General features: G+C 48.0%; 1 protein-coding gene across 4 annotated transcripts in view; it reads right to left on the bottom strand.

The window, feature by feature from the left end:
- The window catches only part of si:dkey-26i13.8 (kinesin-like protein KIF19), an 86,827-nt gene that overhangs the window by 31,944 nt on the left and 31,255 nt on the right, over nucleotides 1–23,628 (bottom strand). For all 4 annotated transcript variants that reach the window (XM_055651121.1, XM_055651119.1, XM_055651118.1 and 1 more), the window contains 6 exons: nucleotides 21,393–21,518; nucleotides 17,464–17,658; nucleotides 15,857–16,009; nucleotides 13,421–13,543; nucleotides 10,553–10,709; nucleotides 6,070–6,244 (listed from right to left, as the gene is read on the bottom strand). In XM_055651121.1, the coding sequence (XP_055507096.1) occupies nucleotides 6,070–6,244; nucleotides 10,553–10,709; nucleotides 13,421–13,543; nucleotides 15,857–16,009; nucleotides 17,464–17,658; nucleotides 21,393–21,518 (929 nt within the window). The remainder of the gene's footprint in view (nucleotides 1–6,069; nucleotides 6,245–10,552; nucleotides 10,710–13,420; nucleotides 13,544–15,856; nucleotides 16,010–17,463; nucleotides 17,659–21,392; nucleotides 21,519–23,628) is intronic.

The raw sequence follows: 23,628 nt of genomic DNA, 5'->3' as shown, positions 1-23,628 counted from the left end.
CAATCCTGCCCTCGGACGCTGTCTATGTGGAGTTTGCATGTCCTCCCTGTGACCGCGTGGGTTTCTCCCAGGGGTTCCAGTTTCTTCCCACCTCACAATGACGGGCGGGTTTGTGGGATAATTGGCCCCCTGTAAATGAACCTGGTGTGCAGGGATCGGATGAGAAAGTGGGATAATATAGCACGACATAATCTTGGGTTTGACAGTAGTTATACAGTATATAGTAATTCTGCTGACGCAGCAAAAGCTTTTCACAGTACCTCGATACATGTGACAACAAACTAAACTAATGTGAAAGGGTGATCAATGGTCAGCGATGGGTCAATTTAATATTTGAATATTTTTATTCATTATTGAAGCAATTCTACAATTTAGCAAATTGCTCAAGCTCCAGATTCACAAGTTATAGGAGTAGAATTAGGCCATTAGGCCCATCAAGTCCCTCCGCCATTCAATCATCACTGATCTCTGCCTCTTAATCCCATTTTCCTGCCTTCTCCACATAACCCACGACACCCGTTCTAATCAAGAATTTGTCTATCTCGACCTTAAAAATCTCCACTGACTTGGCCTCCACATGAGTTCCACAGATTAACTACCCTCTGACCAAAGAAGTTCCTCCTCACCTCGTTCCTAAAAGACTGCCCATTAATTCTGAGGCAGTGACCTTTGGTCCTAGACTCTCCCAACAGTGGAAACATCCTCTCCACATCCACTCTATCTATGACTTTCATTATTCTGTAAGTTACAAAGAGTTTCCATGGTTGGGGCAAACAATGAAAAGAACTGAACAAAATAAACAAAGCTGCTCATGTGTTAGATCACGTAGCAACATTAATCGACTCCTCAGTCCTTTGAGCCTGGTCTAAGAATAAGCAGAGTCAATATCCTGGCCGCTGTGCGTTTCAGTTTCATTTCTCTTCATTCATTGATTCATTTATTTGAAAATCAATTGAGTAACACGAACATCCATTCAGAATGAAGTTAAAAAATGTCATTAGTTATGTGTGTGTAGAAATGCTTCCTCAAGTCAAGTCAAGTTTATTTGTCACATACACATACGAGATGTGCAGTGAAATGAAGGTGGCAATGCTCGCGGACTTTTGTGCAAAAAGACAAACAACCAAACAAACTATAAACACAATCATAACACACATATACCTTTACATAATAAATAATGGAAGGAAAAACGTTCAGTAGAGTTAGTCTCTGGTGAGATAGGCGTTTACAGTCCGAATGGCCTCTGGGAAGAAACTCCTTCTCAACCTCTCCGTTCTCACCGCATGGCAACGGAGGCGCTTGCCTGACCGTAACAGCTGGAACAGTCTGTTGCAGGGGTGGAAGGGGTCTCCCATGATATTGTTGGCTCTGGAGTAGCACCTCCTGATGTATAGTTCCTGCAGGGGGGCAAGTGAAGTTCCCATAGTGCGTTCGGCCGAACGCACTACTCTCTGCAGAGCCTTCTTGTTCTTGGCAGAGCAATTCCCAAACCAGATGGTAATGTTCCCGGACAAGATGCTTTCCACCGCTGCTGTGTAGAAGCACTGGAGGATAGCTCTGTCACTAGCTCTGCATAGGATGAATCTAATCAGGTAGATATAAGTATAGTTTACAGTACAGAGTGGAGACAGGCCCTTCGGCCCACCGTCCACGCCAACTAGTGATCACCCATACATTAGTTCTATCCTACACCCTTGGGGCAATTTACAGAAGCCAAGTCCCACCTGCCCGCGTTTGGTCCACAACACCTCCAAATCTGTCCTATCCATGTACCTATCTAACTTTCTTAAATGTTGGGATAGTCCCAGCCTTCTCTGGCAGCTCGTTCCATACACCCACCACCCTTTGTGTGAAAAAAAATTAAATCATTCACCTTAAACCTATGTTCTTTGGATGTGTGTGTGTGTGTGTGTGTGTGTGTGTGTGTGTGTGTGTGTGTGTGTGCGTGTGCGTGTGCGTGTGCGTGTGCGTGTGTGTGTGTGTGCGTGTGCGTGCGTGTGCGTGTGAGTGTGTGTGTGTCGTAAACCCTCGTGTGTGTACGATTTCCCCTCTCCAACGCAAGCTCAACCTTCCTCAGATATGGGCCCCAAAACTGCCCGCAATAACATACAACTGGTGTGAAGTAGTTATCGCTCATCCGGGTAGATACACGGTGTGTGTGTGTGTGTGCGTGTATATATATATATATAGATCATATATATAGATCATACATGCACACATACGTACACAAAAAAAAACAGTGGATAGGTGAATCAAAGAAAATCAAAGTGTCTTGATGGTTAAAGCAGAAGATAATACAGGCAAATCTTTAGAAACTGTGACTTTGTTTTACTGTAAGCCTCTGTAAGAATAAAAAAGAGAATCCTCTCCCCCACACCATCTCAACGCAAGGGACGTTCACCTGATATGACCGACATCCAATCCTACAGGGTTTATCTCAGTCCTCAGCGACTGCAGTACAATCAGAACATTCTGCAACAAATAATTCTGTCAGATTGCTTCATTGTAATTGAATCATTCCGGGGCAAGTTCAAACAATGGGCGGTGTATCACACACACACACACACACAGTCTATGAGTTCAGTTTACTGTCCAAGTCTCCGAAATAAGCTGCAGACACTAATGTATATATCTAACACAACATCTCTTTTTAACGCACAAACGAACAAAAATGCTGCCTCTGGGTGTTTAAGAAGGAACAACGTGGGCAGATGCTGGAAAATCGAAGAGTAAACTTTTGTCTAAAATCTGCTGGAGAAACTCACAGCGGAAGATTGCAGGTCAGCATCTATGGAGCGAAGGAAATAGGCAAACTCAGTTTCGGGCCGAAAACCCTTCTTCAGAGAGTCTTACCGAGGTACCTCAGGCGCCCACACCATCCTAAGTCTGCACAGACCAGACGCATCGAGCCCGCGGCGCCCCATGCACTCATCGCGCTCGCATCCCTACACACTAAGGACAGCATTTACAGCAGGGCCAAATATTACCTGCAAACCTGCAGATCTTAGGAGTGTGGGCCGCACCACGTGGGTGGAAACTGGAGCACCCGGAGAAAACCCACGCGGTCACAGAGAGAACGTTCAAACCCCTTCCAGACACCCGCAGTCAGGATCGAACCTGGGTCTCTGTCACAGGGAGAACGCACGCGGTCACAGGGAGGACGTGCACACTGAGTTTGTACGCTCTCCCCGTGACCACATGGGTTTTCTCCGGCTGCACCGGTTTCCTCAAGCACTCCAAATGCGTACAGGTTTGTAGGTTAATTGGCTTTAGTAAAAAAAAATCCAAATTGTCCAAAGTGTACAGGGTGATCACTGGTCGGCACGGACTGGGTGGGCCGAAGGGCCCGTTTACGCGATGTATCTCTAAAGCCTAAAGTAAATTCAGCATTAAAACTGAAGTACTCAGGAAAGCAATAGCTAGACTCTTTAAACTGAAGCAGCAGCCACACTCTTGAAAAAGACATTGACCATAATAAGCAGATACTGTGGGTTGAGGTTTCTACTGCTATGACCTCTGCCGTCTTCCTGCCCAACTCCCTGCCCAAGATAAGCACAAAAAGCTGGAGTAACTCAGCGGGACAGGCAGCATCTCTGGAGAGGTTGAGAAGGAGTTTCTTCCAAGAGGCCATTAGGACTGTAAACTCCTATCTCACCAGGGACTAACTTTACTGAAACCACTCGACTGCTTTTTAAAAAAATCGCTGTTTCTTTCCCCCATTTTCCTTCCGCCCACAATATTTAATATGTAAAAGAATATGTGAATCTGTTGCATTCTGGTTGTAGTTTGTTTGGTTGTTTGTTTGTTTGTCTTTTTGCACAAATTTCGCGAGCATTGCCACCTTGTCATTTCACTGCACATCTCGTATGTGCATGTGATGAATAAACTTGACTTGACTTGAGAAGGAATGGGTGATGTTCGGGTCGAGACCCATCTTCAGACCGAGTTACTCCAGCTATTCGCGTCTATCTTCGGTTGAAACCAGCGTCGGCAGTTCCTTCGTAAACACACGGCCCACACAGCACATTGAAGACTTCGACTGCGCTGGGGAATAACACACTTCCAGTTCACCTTCAGTATTGACAGCGCAGTTATCCCAATCAGCAGGCACAGCTTTCTGCGGGCTTAAAGCACGGTCGAGCTTTTGACAGAAAGCCAGTCCTCGCCACAGATTGTTCTTGCAGACCTAATACCACTCACATACGACATGAACCTCAGAAGAATAAAAACACCATCGGGGGACTTTGTGTGACAGTGTTTGCTTCAGGAGAGCTTTAAAGCTGCTCAGTATTATTAAGAATGAGTGCAGCAGACTGAGCAGAGAGCAGAAAGGATTCAAACACTCAGCCCCTGCTACTTCACCCCGAGGCAGAGAAGGCAGTGGACTGACTACAAGTGCCTTTTTAGTGAAGGTATATCCTGCAGCTTTTGCTGTCAAAGGCAACATAATGCAGAGGTGAAAGTTGGAGCTAGCATTTGTTAATCAAACATCAAAATGTTTCAGAGGCAACTCTGAAATAAGCTGCAGACACTAATGTATATACAGTATCGAACACAAATCTCTATCATAGACAAACATTATTTAATGCCTCTGTTTTGCAGGAGAACGGTCCTGAGCTACCATTTACCTCAATGGAGACCCTCAGACTATCTTTAATCGGAATTTTATTTTGCACTATACATTATTCCCTTGATCCCACATCTGTACACTGTGGACAACTCGATTGAAATCTTGTATAGTCTTTCGGCTGGCTGGATAGTACATGATCAAACATCAAAATCAGGCAACTGAACCATTCTATCAACTACTAGAGAGCAGTCCTCAGCTACTAGAAACATAGAAAATAGGTGCAGGAGTAGGCCATTCACCCCTTCGAGCCAGCACCGCCATTCAATATGATCATGGCCGATTATCCAAAATCAGTACCCCGTTCCTGCTTTCTCCCCGTATCCCTTGATTCCGTTAGCCCAAACAGCTATATCTAACTCTCGCTTGAATACATCCAGTGAATCGGCCTCCATTGCCTTCCGTGGCAGAGAATTCCACAGATTCACAACTCTCTGGGAGAAAAGGTTTTTCCTCTTCACAGTTCGAAATGGCCTACCCCTTATTCTTAACCTGTGACCCCTGGTTCTGGACTCATCGAACATCAGGAACATTTTTCCTGCATCTAGCCTGTCCAATCCCTCAAGATCCACTCTCATCCTAAAATTCCAGTAAATATAAGCCCAGACGTCAAGAGCCTTAACCCAAAATACCACCTGTCCATCCATGTGCTCCGGAGATGCTGCCTGACCTGCTGAGTTACTCCAGCACTTTGTGTCCATTGAGAGAAGATGTATATATATGAAATTAATCACCAATCAGCAACGATCTAAGTGATGTGCACATAGATAGGCACAAACAGCTCGAGTAACTCAGAGGGGCAGGCAGCATCTCTGGAGAGAAGGTATCGGTGACCCTTCTTCAGACTCTAATTAATGTGCAACAGGCTCCGAATGCTCCAGTGCCTAACGCTCCTTTGTGTTTGACTATCCAGTGGGTCTCCCAAAGGTGGAAAATCAACAAAGGCATAGGAATTTTTTTTTGGTGTCACAGAGTCATGCAGCGTGGAAACAGGCCCTTCGGCCCAACCTGTCCATGCCGACCAAGTTACCTCATCTAAGCAAGTCCCATTTACCCACGTTTGGGCCGTATCGTTTTCGATGTGTAATGCCACCTACATACTTAAAATCATTGAATCCGACAAAGCAAATGACCACATTATCTACCTCATTGGAGACCGACCCTCAGACTCATTTTGACTGGCATTTAATGGACTTTATTTTGCACTAAACGTTATTCATATTATTCCTTTCATTCACGTATCTGCGCACTGTGGACGGCTCGATTGTCGTGACGTATAGTCTTACCGCAGACTGGTCAGCGCGCAACAGAAAGACTTTTCACTGCACCTGGGTACACGTGACAAGAGACTAAACTCAAACGCCAACACGTCATTTGCAACATGCAGGCAACTAGCGCAGTTGAAATCCTCATGGTATGATTCAGATGTCAGTGGGACTCACTCAGCGATGGTCAGCAGGTGCCTGGACGCGCCGATGTGAAGCTCAGTGTTGGTGTTCTCCAGCTCCATCAAACTGTGGCGGATGTCCATTTGTTGCCGAAAAGCTGCCATGAGTTGATCCCTCAGTCTGTCCATCTCCCCTTGCTTGTATTCCACCGAGTGCTGCTGGACTTCCGCTGCAAGCACAAAGTTCACACCGTGAATGACTTTATAAACAAAGCTACCTCCTAATGTGGATCTCCTTGTGGATGATCAGCCATGATCACATTGAATGGCGGTACAGGCTCGAAGGGCCGAATGGCCTACTCCCGCACCTATTGTCTATTGTATATTGTCTAAACCTTCTAAATCCTCTTTGCACTCTTTCCAGCTGACGTGTTGGCAATGTTGGACTTGCATGCAGCATCTCACTCAGTTAATATGGGAAATGGCCGATTGCTTTCCTAGCCTACAGTATGTCCTCTTGTTACTGGAAGGAACTGCAGATGCTGGTTTAAACAGAAGATAGACACAAAATGTTGGAGTAACTCAGCGGGACAGGCAGCATCTCTGGAGAGAATGAATGGGCGACGTTTCGGGTTGAGACCCTTCTTCAAACTGAAGAAGGGTCTCGACCAGAAAGGTCACCTATTCCTTCCATCTGAGATGCTGCCAGTCCCGCTGAATTACTCTTGTGTCTATTGTCTTGCTATTTTGTTCCACTAGCCTGGGTAAAAGACAGTCTGGATAAAAGTGCATTCACCCTATCTATTCCCCTCGTGACATTATTACGATTACCCCTCAGCCTCCTGCGCTCCAAGGAATAAAACCCTTGTGATTGATTTCAGAACCTCTTTGACAAACCTCTCAGGCTGTGCACTAATAATACTGCTGGCCACATCTGTTTATGGGGGGAGGCACGGTGACGCAGCGGCAGTGTTGCTGCCTTACAGCGCCAGAGACGCGGGTTCGATCCTGACTGTGGACACTGTCTGTACGGAGTTTGTCCGTTCTCCCTGTAGCCATGTCAGTTTTCTCCGGGTGCTCCGGTTTCCTCCCACACTCCAAAGACGTGCAGGTTTGTAGGTTCATTGGCTTCTGTACATTGTCCCTAGCGTGTAGGATAGAACTAGTGTACGGGAAACTGTTGGTTGGCGCGGACTCGGTGGGCCGAAGGGCCTGTTTCCACACTGTATCTCTAACCTAAACTAAACTAAAGGTATTAGCAAAAGCACATGAACAACCTATAAATTGTAAATCTTCAGATATAGTTAAATGAAGACACAGAATAAAATATTCACAGCAGTTGCCAAAATATTTTATTAATAAGCAATATTTTTTTATACCCAACAGATATTCCTGTGAAGTTATAAGATCCATCAAATTTTATGTGTAGGAAGGAACTGCAGATGCTGGTTTATACCGAAGATAGACGCAAAGTGCTGGAGTAACTCAACGGGTCAGGCAGCATCGAAACATAGAAGAAAGGTGCAGGAGGAGGCCATTCGGCCCTTCGAGCCAGCACTGCCAATCATTGGGATCATGGCTGATCGTCCCCTATCAATAACCCGTGCCTGCCTTCTCCCCATATCCCTTGACTCCACTAGCTCCTAGAGTAGATAGCTCCTCTATCTAACTCTCTCTTAAATCCATCCAGTGACTTGGCCTCCAGTGCCCTCTGTGGCAGGGAATTCTACAAATTCACAACTCTCTGGGTGAAAAAGTTTTTTCTCACCTCAGTCTTAAATGACCTCCCCTTTATTCTAAGACTGTGGGCCCTGGTTTTGGACTCGCCCCACATTGGGAACATTTTTCCTGCATCTGTGGAGAACAGAAATAGCTGACGTTTCGGGTCGGGACCCTTCCTCAGACTCCATCTCAGTTTTATTTGATAGATGTAACACCACAGATTAAAACAGTTGGAGCTGCTCACGGGTCAGTGAACTAAATATTGAAACGCAGCTCGACTAGGGAATATGAGACAATGATAAACGTGGCAGGTAGATGCTTTATTATTAAATTATTAAACGGGGGAAATGTGCCAAGCACCATATGGAAAAGCGACGAACTATCTGACAAGTCATGGATATGGCGTTTTATCAAGGCAGAACTCTATATTGGGCAATTATTCTGCTGCTCAGCGCTGCTTTTACAATGTTGAATAGGTGTAATTGTGATGTCTGAGGTCAATTAGAAGATATTGGTTCTCAGTAGAACAGTAAGTGGTTGGAAATCTGTAGGAAGGCTGGTTTAAACTGAAGATAGGCACAAAAAGCTGGAGTAACTCAGTGGGCCAGGCAGCATCTCCAGAGACAAGGAATAGGTGACGTTCCCTGGCTTCACACCAAGGCCAGAGAAGGCTGGATTTTTGTTTTTCCCTCATCTTCTACAGTCAACAGGCCCTTCGGCCCAACTTTCCCATGCTGACCCAAGATGCCCCATCTACACTTGCCCGTGTTTTGGCCCACATCTCTCTAAACCGTTCCTCTCTCTATATATATATCAGGTTATTTAACACACAGTACAATATGGAACATCCCAGAAATTGCAGTGGTTTGCATGGCAGAGGCCTTCGAATGATCATCTGAGTTATGAAGTCTGACGGTCATCAAGAAGGCTCAGCAGCGGCTGCACTTCCTGAGGGTCCTCAGGAAGCACAACCTGGACTCTAACCTGCTGCTGACCTTCTACCGCTCGTCCATCGAGAGCCTGCTGACATACTGCATTACAGCATGGTATGGCAGCTGCACCATGGCAGACAGGGAGAGGCTTCAGAGGGTAACTAGGACAGCGCAGAGGATCATTGGCTGCCGCTCTCCCCTCCCTGATGGACATCTACACCTCCCGCCCTGCCTTAGCAGGGCAAAGAAGATCATCAAAGACAGCTCCCATCCTGCGTTTGGACTGTTCGACATGCTGCCCTCTGGAAGGCGCTATAGGTGCATCAAATCCAGGACAAACACTCAGGAATAGTTGCTTTCCGAGAATTATAACTACTATAAATTCAAATTCACACATGCACTGACTACACCGCCCAACACGGACTTCCATCTTAATATGTATATATGTATGTAGCGCCGCAGAATTTGTGCACCTATTCCCCCCCCTCCCCCATCTCCCTTCTGTTTTTTGTTTTTTCTGTTTCTTGTTTTTTGTGCTAAATTGTATGTATGCACTGAGTACGAGCCTCTTTCTGTTTCCCTGTATATGTATCGTTTCAATAAATGGGATATTTATATCTGACGCCAAACTCTTATCCCCCCCCCCCCCCCCCCGCCCCCACCGCCATTAGAGTCATAGAGACATACAGCTCAGAAACAAAAAGCAGGAGTGACTCAGCGGGACCTAGGCAGCATCTCTGGAGAGAAGGAATGGGTGACATTTCGGGTCGAGGCCCTTCTTCAGGCCCGAAAAAGTCGCCCATTCCTCTTCTCCAGAGATGCTGCCTGTCCCGCTGAGTTACACCAGCTTTTTGTTACCTATCTTCGGTTTAAACCAGCATCTGCAGTTCATTCCTACACATACAGCACAGAAACAGTCCCTTTGGGCAAACTGTTGGCATGCTGTGTGACTCTGTGACTCATCCCCAGAATAACCTTGCCTAATTTCTCTGATATCTAGAATTACATCAGATGGAGTCACATCGAGTCCAATTTCCAAAGTGACCTTAGACCAATCATTAGCAAATTTCTCTTTAAAATAAATCAAGGTGAAACAACAGTGACAATCCCACCCTCTAAAACATCACCTATTCCTTCCCTCCAGTGATGCTGCCTGTCTCGCTGAGTTACTCCAGCATTTTGTGTCTAACATCAGTGTAAACACGCGTCTGCATTTCCTTCCTACACATGAAATGAGGGATTTGTTTTGTTTTTTACAAAGGCAATGGTCATATATTTCATCCTCCTGCTCACACTGACTCTCATCCCACCCATTGCATCCGCTGCTCAAGGTGTCAGCTGCTCTACATCGGTGAGACCAAGCTGTTGCCTTGGCGATCGTTTCGCCCACACACCTCCGCTCGGTTCGCAATAACCAACCTGATCTCCCTGTGGCCCAACACTTCAACTCCCCCTCCCATTCCCAATCCGACATTTCAGTCCTGGGACTCCTCCATGGCCAGAGTGAGTCCCACCACAAATTGGAGGAGCAGCACCTCATATTTCGTTTGGGTAGTTCACACCCCAGGGGTATGAAGATTGACCTCCAATTTCAGGTAGTCCTTGCTTTCTCCCTCCTTCCCCTCCCCTTCCCAGCTCTCCCACAGCTCACTGTCTCCGCCTCTTCCTTTCTTCTTCCCGCCCCCCCACCACATCAGTCTGAAGAAGGGTCTCGACCCGAAACGTCAGCTATTCCTTCGCTCCATAGATGCTGCCTCACCCGCTGAGTTTCTCCAGCATTTTTGTCCACCCTCAACCTACCCACTGTCTGAAGAAGGGTCTCGACACGAAACGTCACCCATTCCTTCTCTCCAGAGACGCTGCCTGTCCCACTGAGTTACCTACCTTGAATATCCCTTATATTGGCCTTTTCCGATTTTCTCTGCTCGGGTCCTTGCTGGTCAATCTTCAGTTTGAGCCGTTCGATCTCTTTCTTGAGATCGGCGATGATGTTGGTGTACTGAGTGATGTGGTACGAGATGTTCAGCAGATTTTGTTTCACCTGCGGTGGAATAATTCGGCAATTAGTAACTGGCAAAATGAAGTAAAAACAACCAGAAACAGGCTGAAAACTTCATGTGATAGGAGCTGAATTAGGCCATTCGGCCCATCTACTCTGCCATTCAATAATGGCTGATTTCTCTTTTCCTCTAACCCCACTCTCCTGCCTTCTCCCCATAACCCCTGGTACTCGTACTAATCAAGAATCTTTCAATCTTAAAAGTATCCATTGGCTTGGCCATCACAGCCTTCTGTGGCAATGAATTCCACGGATTCACCACCCTCTGTCTCAAGAACTTGCTCCTCATCTCCTTCCTGAAGGGAACGTCGTTTTATTCTGAGGCTGTGGCCTCTGGTCCTAGACTTGCCCACTAGTGGAAACATCCTCTCCACATCCACTCTATCCAGGCCTTTCACTATTTGGTATGTTTAAATGAGGTAATACCCCTCATCCTTCTAAACTCCAGCGAGCACAGGCCCAGTGCCGACAAAACCTCATCATATGTTAAGACAGATTGATATCTACAAGGGAAATTACATTAGCTGTAACCAATGATACATTGTGCCAGTCAGAACAATGTGTACCAGCCAACACAAAACAATGACAATGCTATCAGCCGAGTTATATTGCCTTCCAGTAATGAACAGTTGTCATCTAATCAATCTATTTCAGATGCTGTTGCCATGGCTACAAACATTTCATATTTTATCAAACTTCATTTTGCATCTGCAAAAAAAGCTCAAACCTTTGGAGTGAAACATTTAGACAGGTCCATTGATAGGACAGGTTTAGAGGAATACGGGCCAAACGCAGGCAGGCGGGTATTTTAGATGGGGCATGTTGGTCGGTGTGGGCAAGTTGGGCCTGTTTTCACACTGTATGACTCTATGATTCTATGAGTGAGCTTTGAGCTTAAACCTCGATTTACACTTGGCTATAGCGGAGAGGGAGTGCTGGCTGTCAGAGGTAACATTATTCTCAGTGGCGGCACAGTAGTGCGGAGGTAGAGTTGCTGCTTTACAGCGCCAGAGACCAGGGTTCGAGACTGACCACGGGTGCTGTCTGTCTGGAGTTTGCACCTTCTCCCCGTGACCGTGTGGGTTTCCTCCAGGTGCTCCGGTTTCCTCCCACATTCAAAAGACGTGCAGGATTGTAGGTCAACTAGCTTCTGTAAAATTGTTCCTAGTGTTGGATAGTGCTTGTGTATGGTGTGATCGCTGGTCGGCACGGACCTGGTGGGCCAAGGGGCCTGTTTCCATGCTGTATCTCATAAGTAAAGTCTAAATTAACAACTAAAGCAAATTCTAGCAAGGTGCAAGTGGACATTTGTCTATACACATGACGATCATCGCTGCTTAATACAATACACGGCAATTTAAAATCCTCAGCTAAAATTAGTAAACCTTTTCACTTGTTTATTGTCGTTGACCTATTGAGGGCTTTTGCTCTGCTAGGATTGCTACGCTTTCTGCAGTAACTACGTCTCAGAAACATTTCATTAACTTTCAGATGTTCTAACTCGATAAACGTTCATATGTAAGCGCAGACGGTATTAATAAAGTGCATTGCGAGCAAAATAAAGTTTCCCATCTTGATAAGTGTGGATTCTTTTATTGCTCTTAATCTCCCTGAAGAATGACAATCACACGATCGCATATTGTGAGTGTGCCTTTTCACACGGATGCTCTTGCTTGACATCTTGTCTTGGACCTGAGCCCTGTAGACCTGAGCTAAGTGTCCTGCATTCCTCCCTAAAGCGGGCGCTGGTAAAAGTACGAAGGATAAAATATAGAAACATAGAAAATAGGTGCAGGAGTAGGCCATTCGGCCCTTCGAGCCTGCACCGCCATTCAATATGATCATGGCTGATCATCCAACTCAGTATCCCATCCCTGCCTTCTCTCCATACCCCCTGATCCCTTAAGCCACAAGGGCCACATCTAACTCTCTCTTAAATATAGCCAATGAACTGGCCTCAACTACCTTCTGTGGCAGAGAATTCCAGAGATTCACCACTCTCTGTGTGAAAAATGATTTTCTCATCTCGGTCCTAAAAGATTTCCCCTTTATCCTTAAACTGTGACCCCTTGTTCTGGACTTTCTGGACTATTACTAACAATATAGGGTGGTCACGGTGGTGCAGAGTTGTTGCCTTACAGCGAATGCAGCGCTGGAGATCCGGGTTCGATCGCGACTACGGGTGCTGTCTGTACAGAGTTTGTACGTTCTCCGGTGTGGGTTTTCTCCGAGATCCTCGGTTTCCTCCCACACTCCAATGACGTACAGGTTTGTAGGTTGTCCCTCGTGATTATAGGAGAGCATTAATGTGTGGGGTCAGAGTGGGCCGCAAGGGCCTGTTTCCTCACTGTATCTATAAACTAAACTAAAATATGTGGTGGACCAACCACCTTGAAAGGGCGGCCAAGGTGTTACACCAATGCATCTGCTCCATCAGGAAACTTGGCGGCACGATGGCGCAGCGGTAGAGTTGCTGTCTTACAGCGCCAGAGGCCCGGGTTCGATTCCCACCATGGGTGCAGTCGTCTCCCTGTGACCTGCGTGGGTTTTCTCACTCGCACACCCACGCGCGCACACCCCCGCTCCCCACCCTCTTGTAAAGACCGGAGAGAGAAAACGGACTGGCTGCTTCTCCCAGGATGCAGAACCACAGCTCAATGAGTTTGATTCCGTTTAGTTTTCATCCCTCGTACCCTGGTTTTAATATTCTTGGCACGGTCCGCGTATATCAACGTATTCCTGGACTCCTCAAACGAACTACTGGCCGGGCTGATGTGAGCAATCATGACTGTTCTGCTGTTTCCACCCAAGGAGTCCTGCAATAAAACATAAAACAAATCATCGCTGGTCAAGTGTAATCCAGTGATCGTGGACGGAAGGATTACAGACAAAACCCAGAGTTGAGATCCAATGCTAAGTCAGAGGAGGTAGGTTTAGTCGGTTGGCGTACCTGGCTTTGCTAAACACGCTGGAGTAACACGGGCAGCATCTCTGGAGGGAAGGAATGGGCGGCGTTTCGGGTCGAGACCCTTCTTCAGACTACTCCATTCATTATAGTTGGTTAATTTCATCTGCATGAATAATACTGATATCCGCACAGACACAAGGAACTGCAGATGCTGGTTTACAAAAATAGACACAACGTGCTGGAGTAACTCAGTGGGTCAGGCAACATCTTTAGTTTCGTTTAGTATAGAGGTACAGCGTGGAAACAGACCCTTCAGCCCAACGAGTCCGCGCTGACCAGCGATCACCCCGTACACTTACCCCGTACACTACCTTACAATTTACAGATGCCAATTAATCTTCAAACCTGCACGTTTTTTGGGGATGTGGGAGGAAACTAGAGCACCCAGAGGAAACCCACACGCTCACAGGGATAACGTGCAAACTCCACACAGACAGCGATCGAGGTCAGGGTCAACTCTACTGTTGTGCCACTGTGCCGCCCATCTCTGGAGTACATGGCTAGGTGATGTTTCGGGACGGGACACGAAGGAGGTTACAGTGTTGCTCCAGCACTTTGTGCCATTTTTTGTCAAGCAGCATCTACAGATCATAGAAACATAGAAATTAGGTGCAGGAGTAGGCCATTCGGCCCTTCGAGCCTGCACCGCCATTCAATATGATCATGGCTGATCATCCAACTCAGTATCCCGTACCTGCCTTCTCTCCATACCCCCTGATCCCCTTAGCCACAAGGGCCACATCTAACTCCCTCTTAAATATAGCCAATGAACTGGCCTCAACTACCCTCTGTGGCAGAGAGTTCCAGAGATTCACCACTCTCTTGTGAAAAAAGTTCTTCTCATCTCGGTTTTAAAGGATTTCCCCCTTATCCTTAAGCTGTGACCCCTTGTCCTGGACTTCCCCAACATCGGGAACAATCTTCCTCATCTAGCCTGTCCAACCCCTTAAGAATTTTGTAAGTTTCTATAAGATCCCCTCTCAATCTTCTAAATTCTAGAGAGTATAAACCCAGATCCAGTCTTTCTTCATAAGACAGTCCTGACATCCCAGGAATCAGTCTGGTGTCTGGTGGAGATCCTTGTGTCTCTCTTATTGAAGCCATATCTTTGATTAAGGTTCAGGGAAAAATGGGGTTGAGAGGGGAAAATAGATCATCCATGATCAGCCACTGTTACTCAAGCACGTGACTTTTTTTGTACTTATATCCATAACTGAACCCATTTTATTCAGATGAAGCCACATGGAAAGCAGACAACATAACACGTTGGTATACCAGTGAAGGTTAACCAGGTTAACTCTCGGGATGGTGGGACTGACACATGATGAAAGAATGGGTTGACTGGGCTTGTATTCACTGGAATTTAGAAGGATGGGATGGGATCTTATAGAAACATATAAAATTCTTAAGGGATTGGACAGGCTAGATGCAGGAACAATGTTCCCTATGTTGGGGGAGTCCAGAACCAGGGGTCGCAGGTTAAGAATAAGGAGTAGGCCATTTAAATGATGAAAAACCTCTTCACCCAGAGAGTTGTGGATCTGTGGAATTCTCTGCCACAGAAGGTAGTGGAGGACAACTCACTGGATCTTTTCAAGTGAGAGTCAGATTTAGCTCTTACAGCTAATGGAATCGAGGGATGTGGGGAGAAGGCAAGAACAGAGGTACTGATTTTGGATGATCAGCCATGATCACATTGAACGGCGGTGCTGGCTCGAAGGGTCGAATGGCCTACTCCTGCACCTGTTTTCTATGTTTTTAATGCTATAGGTAGGATTAGCCGAGGTGAAGGAGGGTACGGATCAGAGTGAAATTTCTGGGTCACATCACCCAGAAGGAAGTCAAGAGTTATAGACAATAGACAATAGGTGCAGGAATAGGCCATTCGGCCCTTTGAGCCAGCACTGCCATTCAATGTGATCATGGCTGATCATCCACAATCAGTTCCTGCCTTCTCCCCATATCCCCTGACTCTGCAATTTTTAAGAGCCCTATCTAGCTCTCTCTTGAAAGCATCCAGAGAACCTGCCTCCACCGCCCTCTGAGGCAGAGAATTTCACAGACTCACAACTCTCTGCGAGAAAAAGTGCTTCTCCGTTCTAAATGGCTTTTAAATGTTTAAATGCTGCTTGCCACGGTGGAGTTGGAAGCTTTCAGATACCTTGAGTAAACGGGTTAGTTTGCTGTCCCTGTAGTTGACATATTGGGGACGATTGGCTCCTTTCTCACTCAGCGCGTTGATGCAGTTTCCCAGAGCGAGCAGCGATCGGTTAATGTGCGCGCCCTCTTTCATCCGCTTGCCGGTGTTCTGAGTCTGTCGGGGGAGGAAAACGTGATGAGATTTTTTTTTCCGCTTCATATTGAGGCGCAAGGCGGACGCACGGAGATCCCTGACTCGTCGTTGGCAGGAGTATGGACGTCATCTTTACTCCACTTCATCAGGTCATAACTATACCACACACACCAGGGACAACTTTACAATTTGTACCGAAGCTAATTAGCCTAAAAAACCTGCACATCTTTGCAATGTGGGAGGAAACCGGAGCACCCGGAGAAAAGCCTTGTGGTTTACAGGGAGAATGTACAAACTCCGTACAGACAGCGCCCGTGGTCAGGATCGAACCCGGGTCTCTGGCGCTCTAAGGCAGCAACTTGACCGCTGCACCTCTCGGCAACAGGGCGATCAGTTGGTGACCATCATTTATGGTCACCCAGCTCTGGGCAAGATTGCATTAATTTGTAAAGGGTCCGGTTTCCTTCCACACTCCAAAAACGTACAGATTTGTAGGTTAAATGAGTTGGTATAAATGTTAAATCGTCCCTAGTGCGTGTAGTGTAGTGCTAATGTGCGCGGACTCAGTGGGCTGAAGGCCCTGTTTCTGCACTGTATCTCTAATCTAAACTAAATTAAACTAAACTCTCGTCTTCCTTTGCATCTTTACACATCACCTTACAGCTGATTATCGTGTGGGATTTTACTCTGCTCTGCAAAATATCTGGTCTCTGTGCTGTTCTTTTACTCGTTTTACATCCCCCCCCTCAGGCATTGTTTCAATGCTGTTCAATAATTCCAAAAATATTAACAAAAAAGAATGCCACAAAGACATTAATCATTAATCAAGTGGAATGGGAGGAATGAGGAGGGGCAGCAGTCTGGGAAATACAGATTGACAATGAAGATGATCCACTCCTTAGGTCAATAGGGGAGGGTGGAGGTTGGGGGGGGGGGGGGGGGGAGAGAGAGGAGATGAGAAAAAAGACCAGGACTTCTGCTATTCAGCCTCCCCCCGCCACTTTCAGTCTAAAGAAGGGTCCCGACCCGAACGATCCCCCATCCCGTTTCTCCAGGGATGCCGCCTGTCTGTCTTTGGTATAAACCAGCATCTGCTCCGCAGTTTAGTTTAGTTTAGTTCAGAGATACAGCGTGGAAACAGGCTGACCCAGTCCACAGCGACTAGCGATTCCTGCACACCTACACTACCCTATAGCCTCTGGGGTCAATTTTATATTTGCACCAAGCCATTTAACATACGTGGGCAATTTGTAAGCTAATTGGCGTACAAACCTGCACGTCTGGGAGGAGTGTGGGAGTAAACCGGAGCACCCGGAGAAAACCCACGCAGGACACGGGGAGAACGAGCAGACTATGTGCAGTCGAGCACCCGTGGTCAGGATCGAACCTGGGTCCCTGGGGCTGGGAGGCAGCGACTCTACCGCTGCGCCACAGTGCCGCCGTTCCTTTGCACTGTGTTTTTACACCATGGTTACCTGCGACGCCCTCTCAGAGCCGGCGAGGTCGATCATGAAGAGACGGCCGATGCGGACTTCCTCGGTGATGTCCTTGACTCGACTCCGCTGCTTGACGGTAACCTGCAGCACAGCGTGGGACCGCGACGAGGTCCTGTTGGCCGCTGTTGGCTCCTGTGTCCGTCGCCTGTTTCCCTTGGTCAGCAGCTGCATGATCTGAGGATTATGTAAAAGGTCACTCGGAATCCTGAACGGCTCGGAGGTAGGTTTTTGCTGCCAATAAATCAGCTGTGAAAATCAACCCAAGTAACACTGAATTCACTGAAGTGCTGACGTCAGCAGCAGACTGCTCTACTACGAGTGGTCAACGCATTTTTGATAGCTTTTACCACAGTGGCAGGGATAGACAATAGACAATAGGTGCAGGAGCAGACCATTCGGCCCTTCGAGCCAGCACCGCCATTCAATGTGATCATGGCTGATCATCCCCAATCAGTACCCCGTTCCTGCCTTCTCCCCATATCCCCTGACTCCGCTATTTTTAAGAGCCCTATCTAGCTCTCTCTTGAAAGTATCCAGAGAAAAACCGGCCTCCACCGCCCTCTGAGGCAGAGAATTCCACAGACTCACCACTCTCTGTGAGAAAAAGTGTTTCCTCGTCTCCGTTCTAAATGGCTTACTACTTATTCTTAAACGGGATGGTGGACTTTCCCGTCTGTGTTTCAAAGCAAAAAGTATTTGACTAGCAAGGTCTTTGGCCTATAACCAGGGTTGCCAACTGTCCTGTATTAGCCGGGACATCCCGTATATTGGGCTAAATTGGTTTGTCCCATACGGGACCGCCCTTGTCCCGTATTTGACCGCTACTACTCGGGTCACGGGGACTGTCGGGTCAGGGCGCCGCGTCCGGCCCCACCTCACCCCATCCCAACGTAGTGCAGCCCATGGAGTGCAGCAGCAGCACCTCGCCAGTGGCTCCGTTGGTCGGCAGCCCGGCCAGCTGTCCGACCTTCGGACCTTCTCTGACCACCGACACCACCACCCCTCCTTCTCATGGCCGATCATCGGTTCATGAGTTGGATGAGGTGCTGAACTTTGCGCACAACATCGCGCGGGGTAAAACTCCTCAGCTGGCCTGCCGGCTGGGCTTTGTGTGCAGTCCAGCACCTGGGGTCAACTCATCATTCACCCAGCCACGGCCAAGTCGGTCAACGAATTGCATTCGGGAATTTGTCCCTTATTTTGACCTTTTGTCCCTTATTTGGGAGTGAGGAAGTTGGATCTGACCCTAACCTGGAACCTCGTTGGATCACAGCAAACAGAACCAGAACAAATAGCAAGGCAAAGAGTTACACAGCGGGGAAACAAGCCCTTCGACCCACTGAGTCCAAGCCAACCTTCACACTAGCTCCGTTGTATCCCACTTTCACCTCAGCACCCTGCACGCTGGGGGCAACTTACAGAGGCCAAATAACTTTCAAACCCGCCCGTCTTTAGGGACATGGGAGGAAACCGGAGGGAATCCACATGGTCACAGGGAGAACGTGCAAACTCCACACCGACAGCGCTCGAGATCACAGTATATAAGTAGTTGCGGATGATCCCAATTAAATAGCAAAGGGCGAGAACCTTCCCACTGACGAACACATATTCGGCAAGGTCAGAGGACATTCTCCAAAATGGCAGGCTGGAACAAGACCAATACCGCACTCTGATTATTTACCAGCTCTCCACATAGTTCTGGCAGAGATAAGCTGAGTACACGCTAACACCTCCATCACACAGCATCTGGCATGGCACAAGGCAAAATACACAGGCAGGTTTGCAGCCAAGTCAACAGCGGGAGGTGCTACCTACATGGTTAGGCTATTTTAAACAACCATTAATAATCTGAACATCAGCAAGGACAACCAATAACAGAGGCGTGAGTTAGATTAAAACAGCTCATTTGCTCTTTATTCAAAGCTGAAGCATCGCGCAGGTGATGCCCATCTTTCAATCTATAAAATGATTCACTGGAAACTCAATCACAAGCTTAGACAGAAGATGGATACAAAAAGCTGGATTAACTCAGCGGGCCAGGCAGCATCTTTGGAGAAAAGGAATGGGTGACGTTTCAGGTCGGGACCCTTCTTCAGGGTGAGATGGGTCCGGACCCGAAATGTCACCTCTTCCTTTTCTCCAAAGATGCTGCCTGACCCGCTGAGTTACTCCAGCTTTCTGCGTCTACCTTTGGTGTAAACCGGCACCTGCGGTTCCTTCCTGTACAAGGTTAGCCACACGCTGCTCCTTTCCATTCTGCCTTCTCTAACCCAAAGGCTTCTTGAAGTTGGTGAAAATCTACCGAGGTTGTTCATTTTCCTGCTCTGTTCATCTTTTGCCTGTTCGCGCCAGAGACCCGCTGTTCGATCCTGAACTCGGGTGCTGTCTATGCGGAGTTTGCACGTTCTCCCCGTGACCGCGAGGGTTTTCTGCAGGTTTGGAGGTTAATTGGCCCTCTGCAAAATGGCCCCGAGTGCATCGGGTGTGGACGAGAAAATGGGATAGCATAGATCGTACAAACGGGAGATGATGGCCTCAGCGGGCTGAAGGACCTGTTTCTCATGGAGTTATAGAGTCAGAGACATACAGCATGCCAACAGGCCCTTCAGCCCAACTTGCCCATGCTGACGAACATGCCCCATCTACACTAGTCCCACCTGCCTGCGTTTGGCCCATATCCCTCGAAACCTATCCCATCCCTGCACTTGCCCAAACATTTCTTAAACATTGTGATAGTGCCTGCCTCACCTACCTCCTCCGGCAGATCGTTCCAAATATCTCCCACCCTTATGTGTAAAAAAAAAAAGCGGTATGCTGTATCTCTAACTACTGGGTGGGAAGGAACTGCAGATGCTGGTTTACACTGAAGATGGTCACCAAAACTGCTGGAGTAACTCACAAGTTCACACGTTATAGGAGTAGAATTTGGCCATTCGGCCCATGGCTGATCTCTGCCTCCTAATCCCACTTTCCTGCCTTCGGGGGATCAGGAAGCATCTCTGGAGGAAAGGAATGGGATTATTTTTAACCAGAGGTGGTGCCTGACCCACTGAGTTGAATGAATGAATCTCTTTATTGTCATTGCACATGGTACAACGAAATTTAAAAGTCAATCCCACGGTGCGATTCACAAGAGCAGTTTAAATATATAAGATAAGGTAAAAATACATACATATAATAAAAAAATTAAAAAATTACAGATAAATACCAATAGCAGCTGAGGTAGAGCCATTCAGTTGAATGTGAGTGTTATTTCTTATTTTGCATTGTTAAGTTCACGTATGGCTATGGGGTAGAAGCTGTCTCTGAGTCTGTTTGTGCGAGTTTTGAAAGACCTGTACCGTCTGCCAGAGGGCAGCAGGTGGAACAGGTTGTGTCCAGGGTGGGAAGGGTCCTTTAGGATGTTGGCTGTCCTGCCAAGGCAGCGAGAGCTGAAGATGTCCTTCAGGGAGGGCAGTGGGCAGCCAGTAATTTTTTTGTGTGGTGTTGATGACCCTTTGAAGGGCTCTCCTGTCCGCTGCAGAGCAGCTGGCATACCATGTGGTTATACAGTACGCCAGCACACTCTCGATGGAGCAGCGGTAGAAGGACACCAGCAGCTTCTCCTCCAGGTTGTTTTTCCTGAGGATCCTCAGAAAGTAGAGTTGCTGCTGGGCCTTCTTGACGCTGTGGTGGTGTTTGTAGTCCAGGAGAGATCCTCCGTAATTTGTGTGCCCAGGAATCTGAAGTCTGAGACCCTTTCCACACAGTCCCCATTGATGTATAGGGGTTTGAGGGCTGCACTGTTCTTACGAAAGTCTATGATAATTTCCTTTGTTTTTGTGGTGTTTAGGATGAGGTTGTTGTCTGAACACCACGCTGCCAGTCTGCAGCACATGGAGTCAAACGAAATCGATTTTGGTGCCTACCTCCATAGCATTGCTGGTGGAGAACTCCGTGATGCCAGCGATCTGTATCCCGCCTCTCGCGTCCTCCCTCAAATCCAGAAACCCTGAGGAAGGGTTCAAGAGGTCGCGGATCATTTCATTATAGATCTGAAATGAAAATGAAATTTGAGAAACTGCGTAATTCTCCGACATCATTCTTCACCCTCAGTAATTGCACTTCCTCGACCACTCGTCATCGCCTTGCTTCGACTTTAACACGGCAGGAAGCATTTTGAGATAAGAAAATGGATTAAACCTTTCAAACTTAATTCCAGCACTTTCGCAGATCTCTCGTGACTAAACCACAGAAGCAGTAATGTGCAAGATACACACAAAAAGCTGACGAAGGGCCTCAACCCGAAACGTCACCCATTCCTTCTCTCCAGAGGTGCCGCCTGTCCCGCTGAGTTACTCCAGATTTTTGTGTCTATCTTCAGTTTAAACCAGCATCTGCGGTTGCTTCCGACATGGCAAGGTGAAAGGTTTAGAAACATAGAAACATAGAAATTAGGTGCAGGAGTAGGCCATTCGGCCCTTCGAGCCTGCACCGCCATTCAATATGATCATGGCTGATCATCCAACTCAGTATCCCGTACCTGCCTTCCCTCCATACCCCCTGATCCCCTTAGCCACAAGGGCCACATCTAACTCCCTCTTAAATATAGCCAATGAACTGGCCTCAACTACCCTCTGTGGCAGAGAGTTCCAGAGATTCACCACTCTCTGCGTGAAAAAAGTTCTTCTCATCTCGGTTTTAAAGGATTTCCCCTTTATCCTTAAGCTGTGACCCCTTGTCCTGGACTTCCCTAACATTTTGATCCAGGGGATGTTCAAAGTGTGAAGATGGACACAAAATGCTGGAGTAACTCAGCGGGACAGGCAGCACCTCTGGAGAGAAGGAATGGGTGACGTTTCGGGTCGAGACCCTTCTTCAGACTAGGTCAGAGGAGAGGGAGATATAGAGAAATGGAAGGGCAAGGTGTGAAAACACCGATCAAAGGGGACGATGATCGCAGAAAATGGAGAATAGTTCATTGTTAGCTGAAGGGAAGGTGACAGCGAGACATGTAATCAGTAAAATTTGATCGGGGGGGGTCAAGTCAAGTTTTATTCGACACTTGCACATAAAGTGCAAGTGAAATGAATTTGTGTCAATGTGGGGGGGTCAGTAAAACTAGTTGGAGAACCAGGATGGGGGAGGGGCGGAGAGAGAGGGAAAGCAAGGTGGTTACTTGAAGTTAGAGATATCTAGAATCCTACTGATGGGGTGTGAACTGCACAAGCAAAATGCAGAAGTGTCGCTGAGCTGGGGCAGGTTCAACCACTACTGCCCCCTTCTGACAGTGTCCAGTAATGCATTTAAAATCATGCACATCATCGACATTAGAAGGTTAAATCCATCTCCTCCCCTCCTCGCAACCCAGCCCCTACCTCCTCCTCCTGCCTCTCGCCCCCTGCTACCACCTTACTCCCATTCCCCTGCCACCACTCTCCCACCACCCCTTTGTTTAGCCCCCTCCATGTTCCCCTCCCTTTATCCACCCCCTCCTCCCCACCCCTTCAGCCCTCCTCTCCCCCCTATCTCCACCCTCATAACTCCCATTCCCTTCCCACCCTCTCCAGCTCCCTCCTCCCAATTGAACCCCTGCTCCCCTCCTCCCATCCACCCCCACTCCCGCCTCCCCTCCCCCTCTGCCCCTCCCCCTCGTCACCTCCCCTTCTCACTCTCTCCCCTCCCAGCCACTCCCACTATTGAGGTCCACCTCCTCCTCCACATCCCCTTCTCCAGTCTGACCTCCACCCCGATCCCCTCCACTTCTCTTCCCTCTCCCCCCCCCCCCCCTCCCACCACCTTACTCGCTCCCCCTCCGCCCCTCTCACCCCACTCTCCCCCACCCCCTCTCCCTTCCCTTCCACCTACTCCCCCCCCCACCCACCCTCCCACCCCCCCTCCCCCTCCCACCCCCCTTTGAGCCCTTTCTCCTGCAGATCTCCTCCCATCCCTTCTCCCTCGCCCCCTTCCTCTCTCCCCCACCTCACCCCCCCCCTCCCACCCCTCTACCACCATTGAGACCCAAATACCTGCCCCCCCCCCTCAAACCCCCCCCCCCCCTTCTCCCCCCCAAGCCCCTCCTCCTCCCCTTCATCACCCCCTCCTTCCCCCCTCCTCTCTCTCCCCCCACTTCACTCCTCCCATTTAGCCCCTCTCCCTCCACCA

Source organism: Leucoraja erinacea, chromosome 20, assembly GCF_028641065.1.
Source record: "Leucoraja erinacea ecotype New England chromosome 20, Leri_hhj_1, whole genome shotgun sequence".
NCBI lineage: Eukaryota > Metazoa > Chordata > Chondrichthyes > Rajiformes > Rajidae > Leucoraja > Leucoraja erinaceus.
The sequence above is the reverse complement of the archived record's forward strand: the minus strand, read 5'-3'. Positions and strand labels throughout refer to the sequence as shown.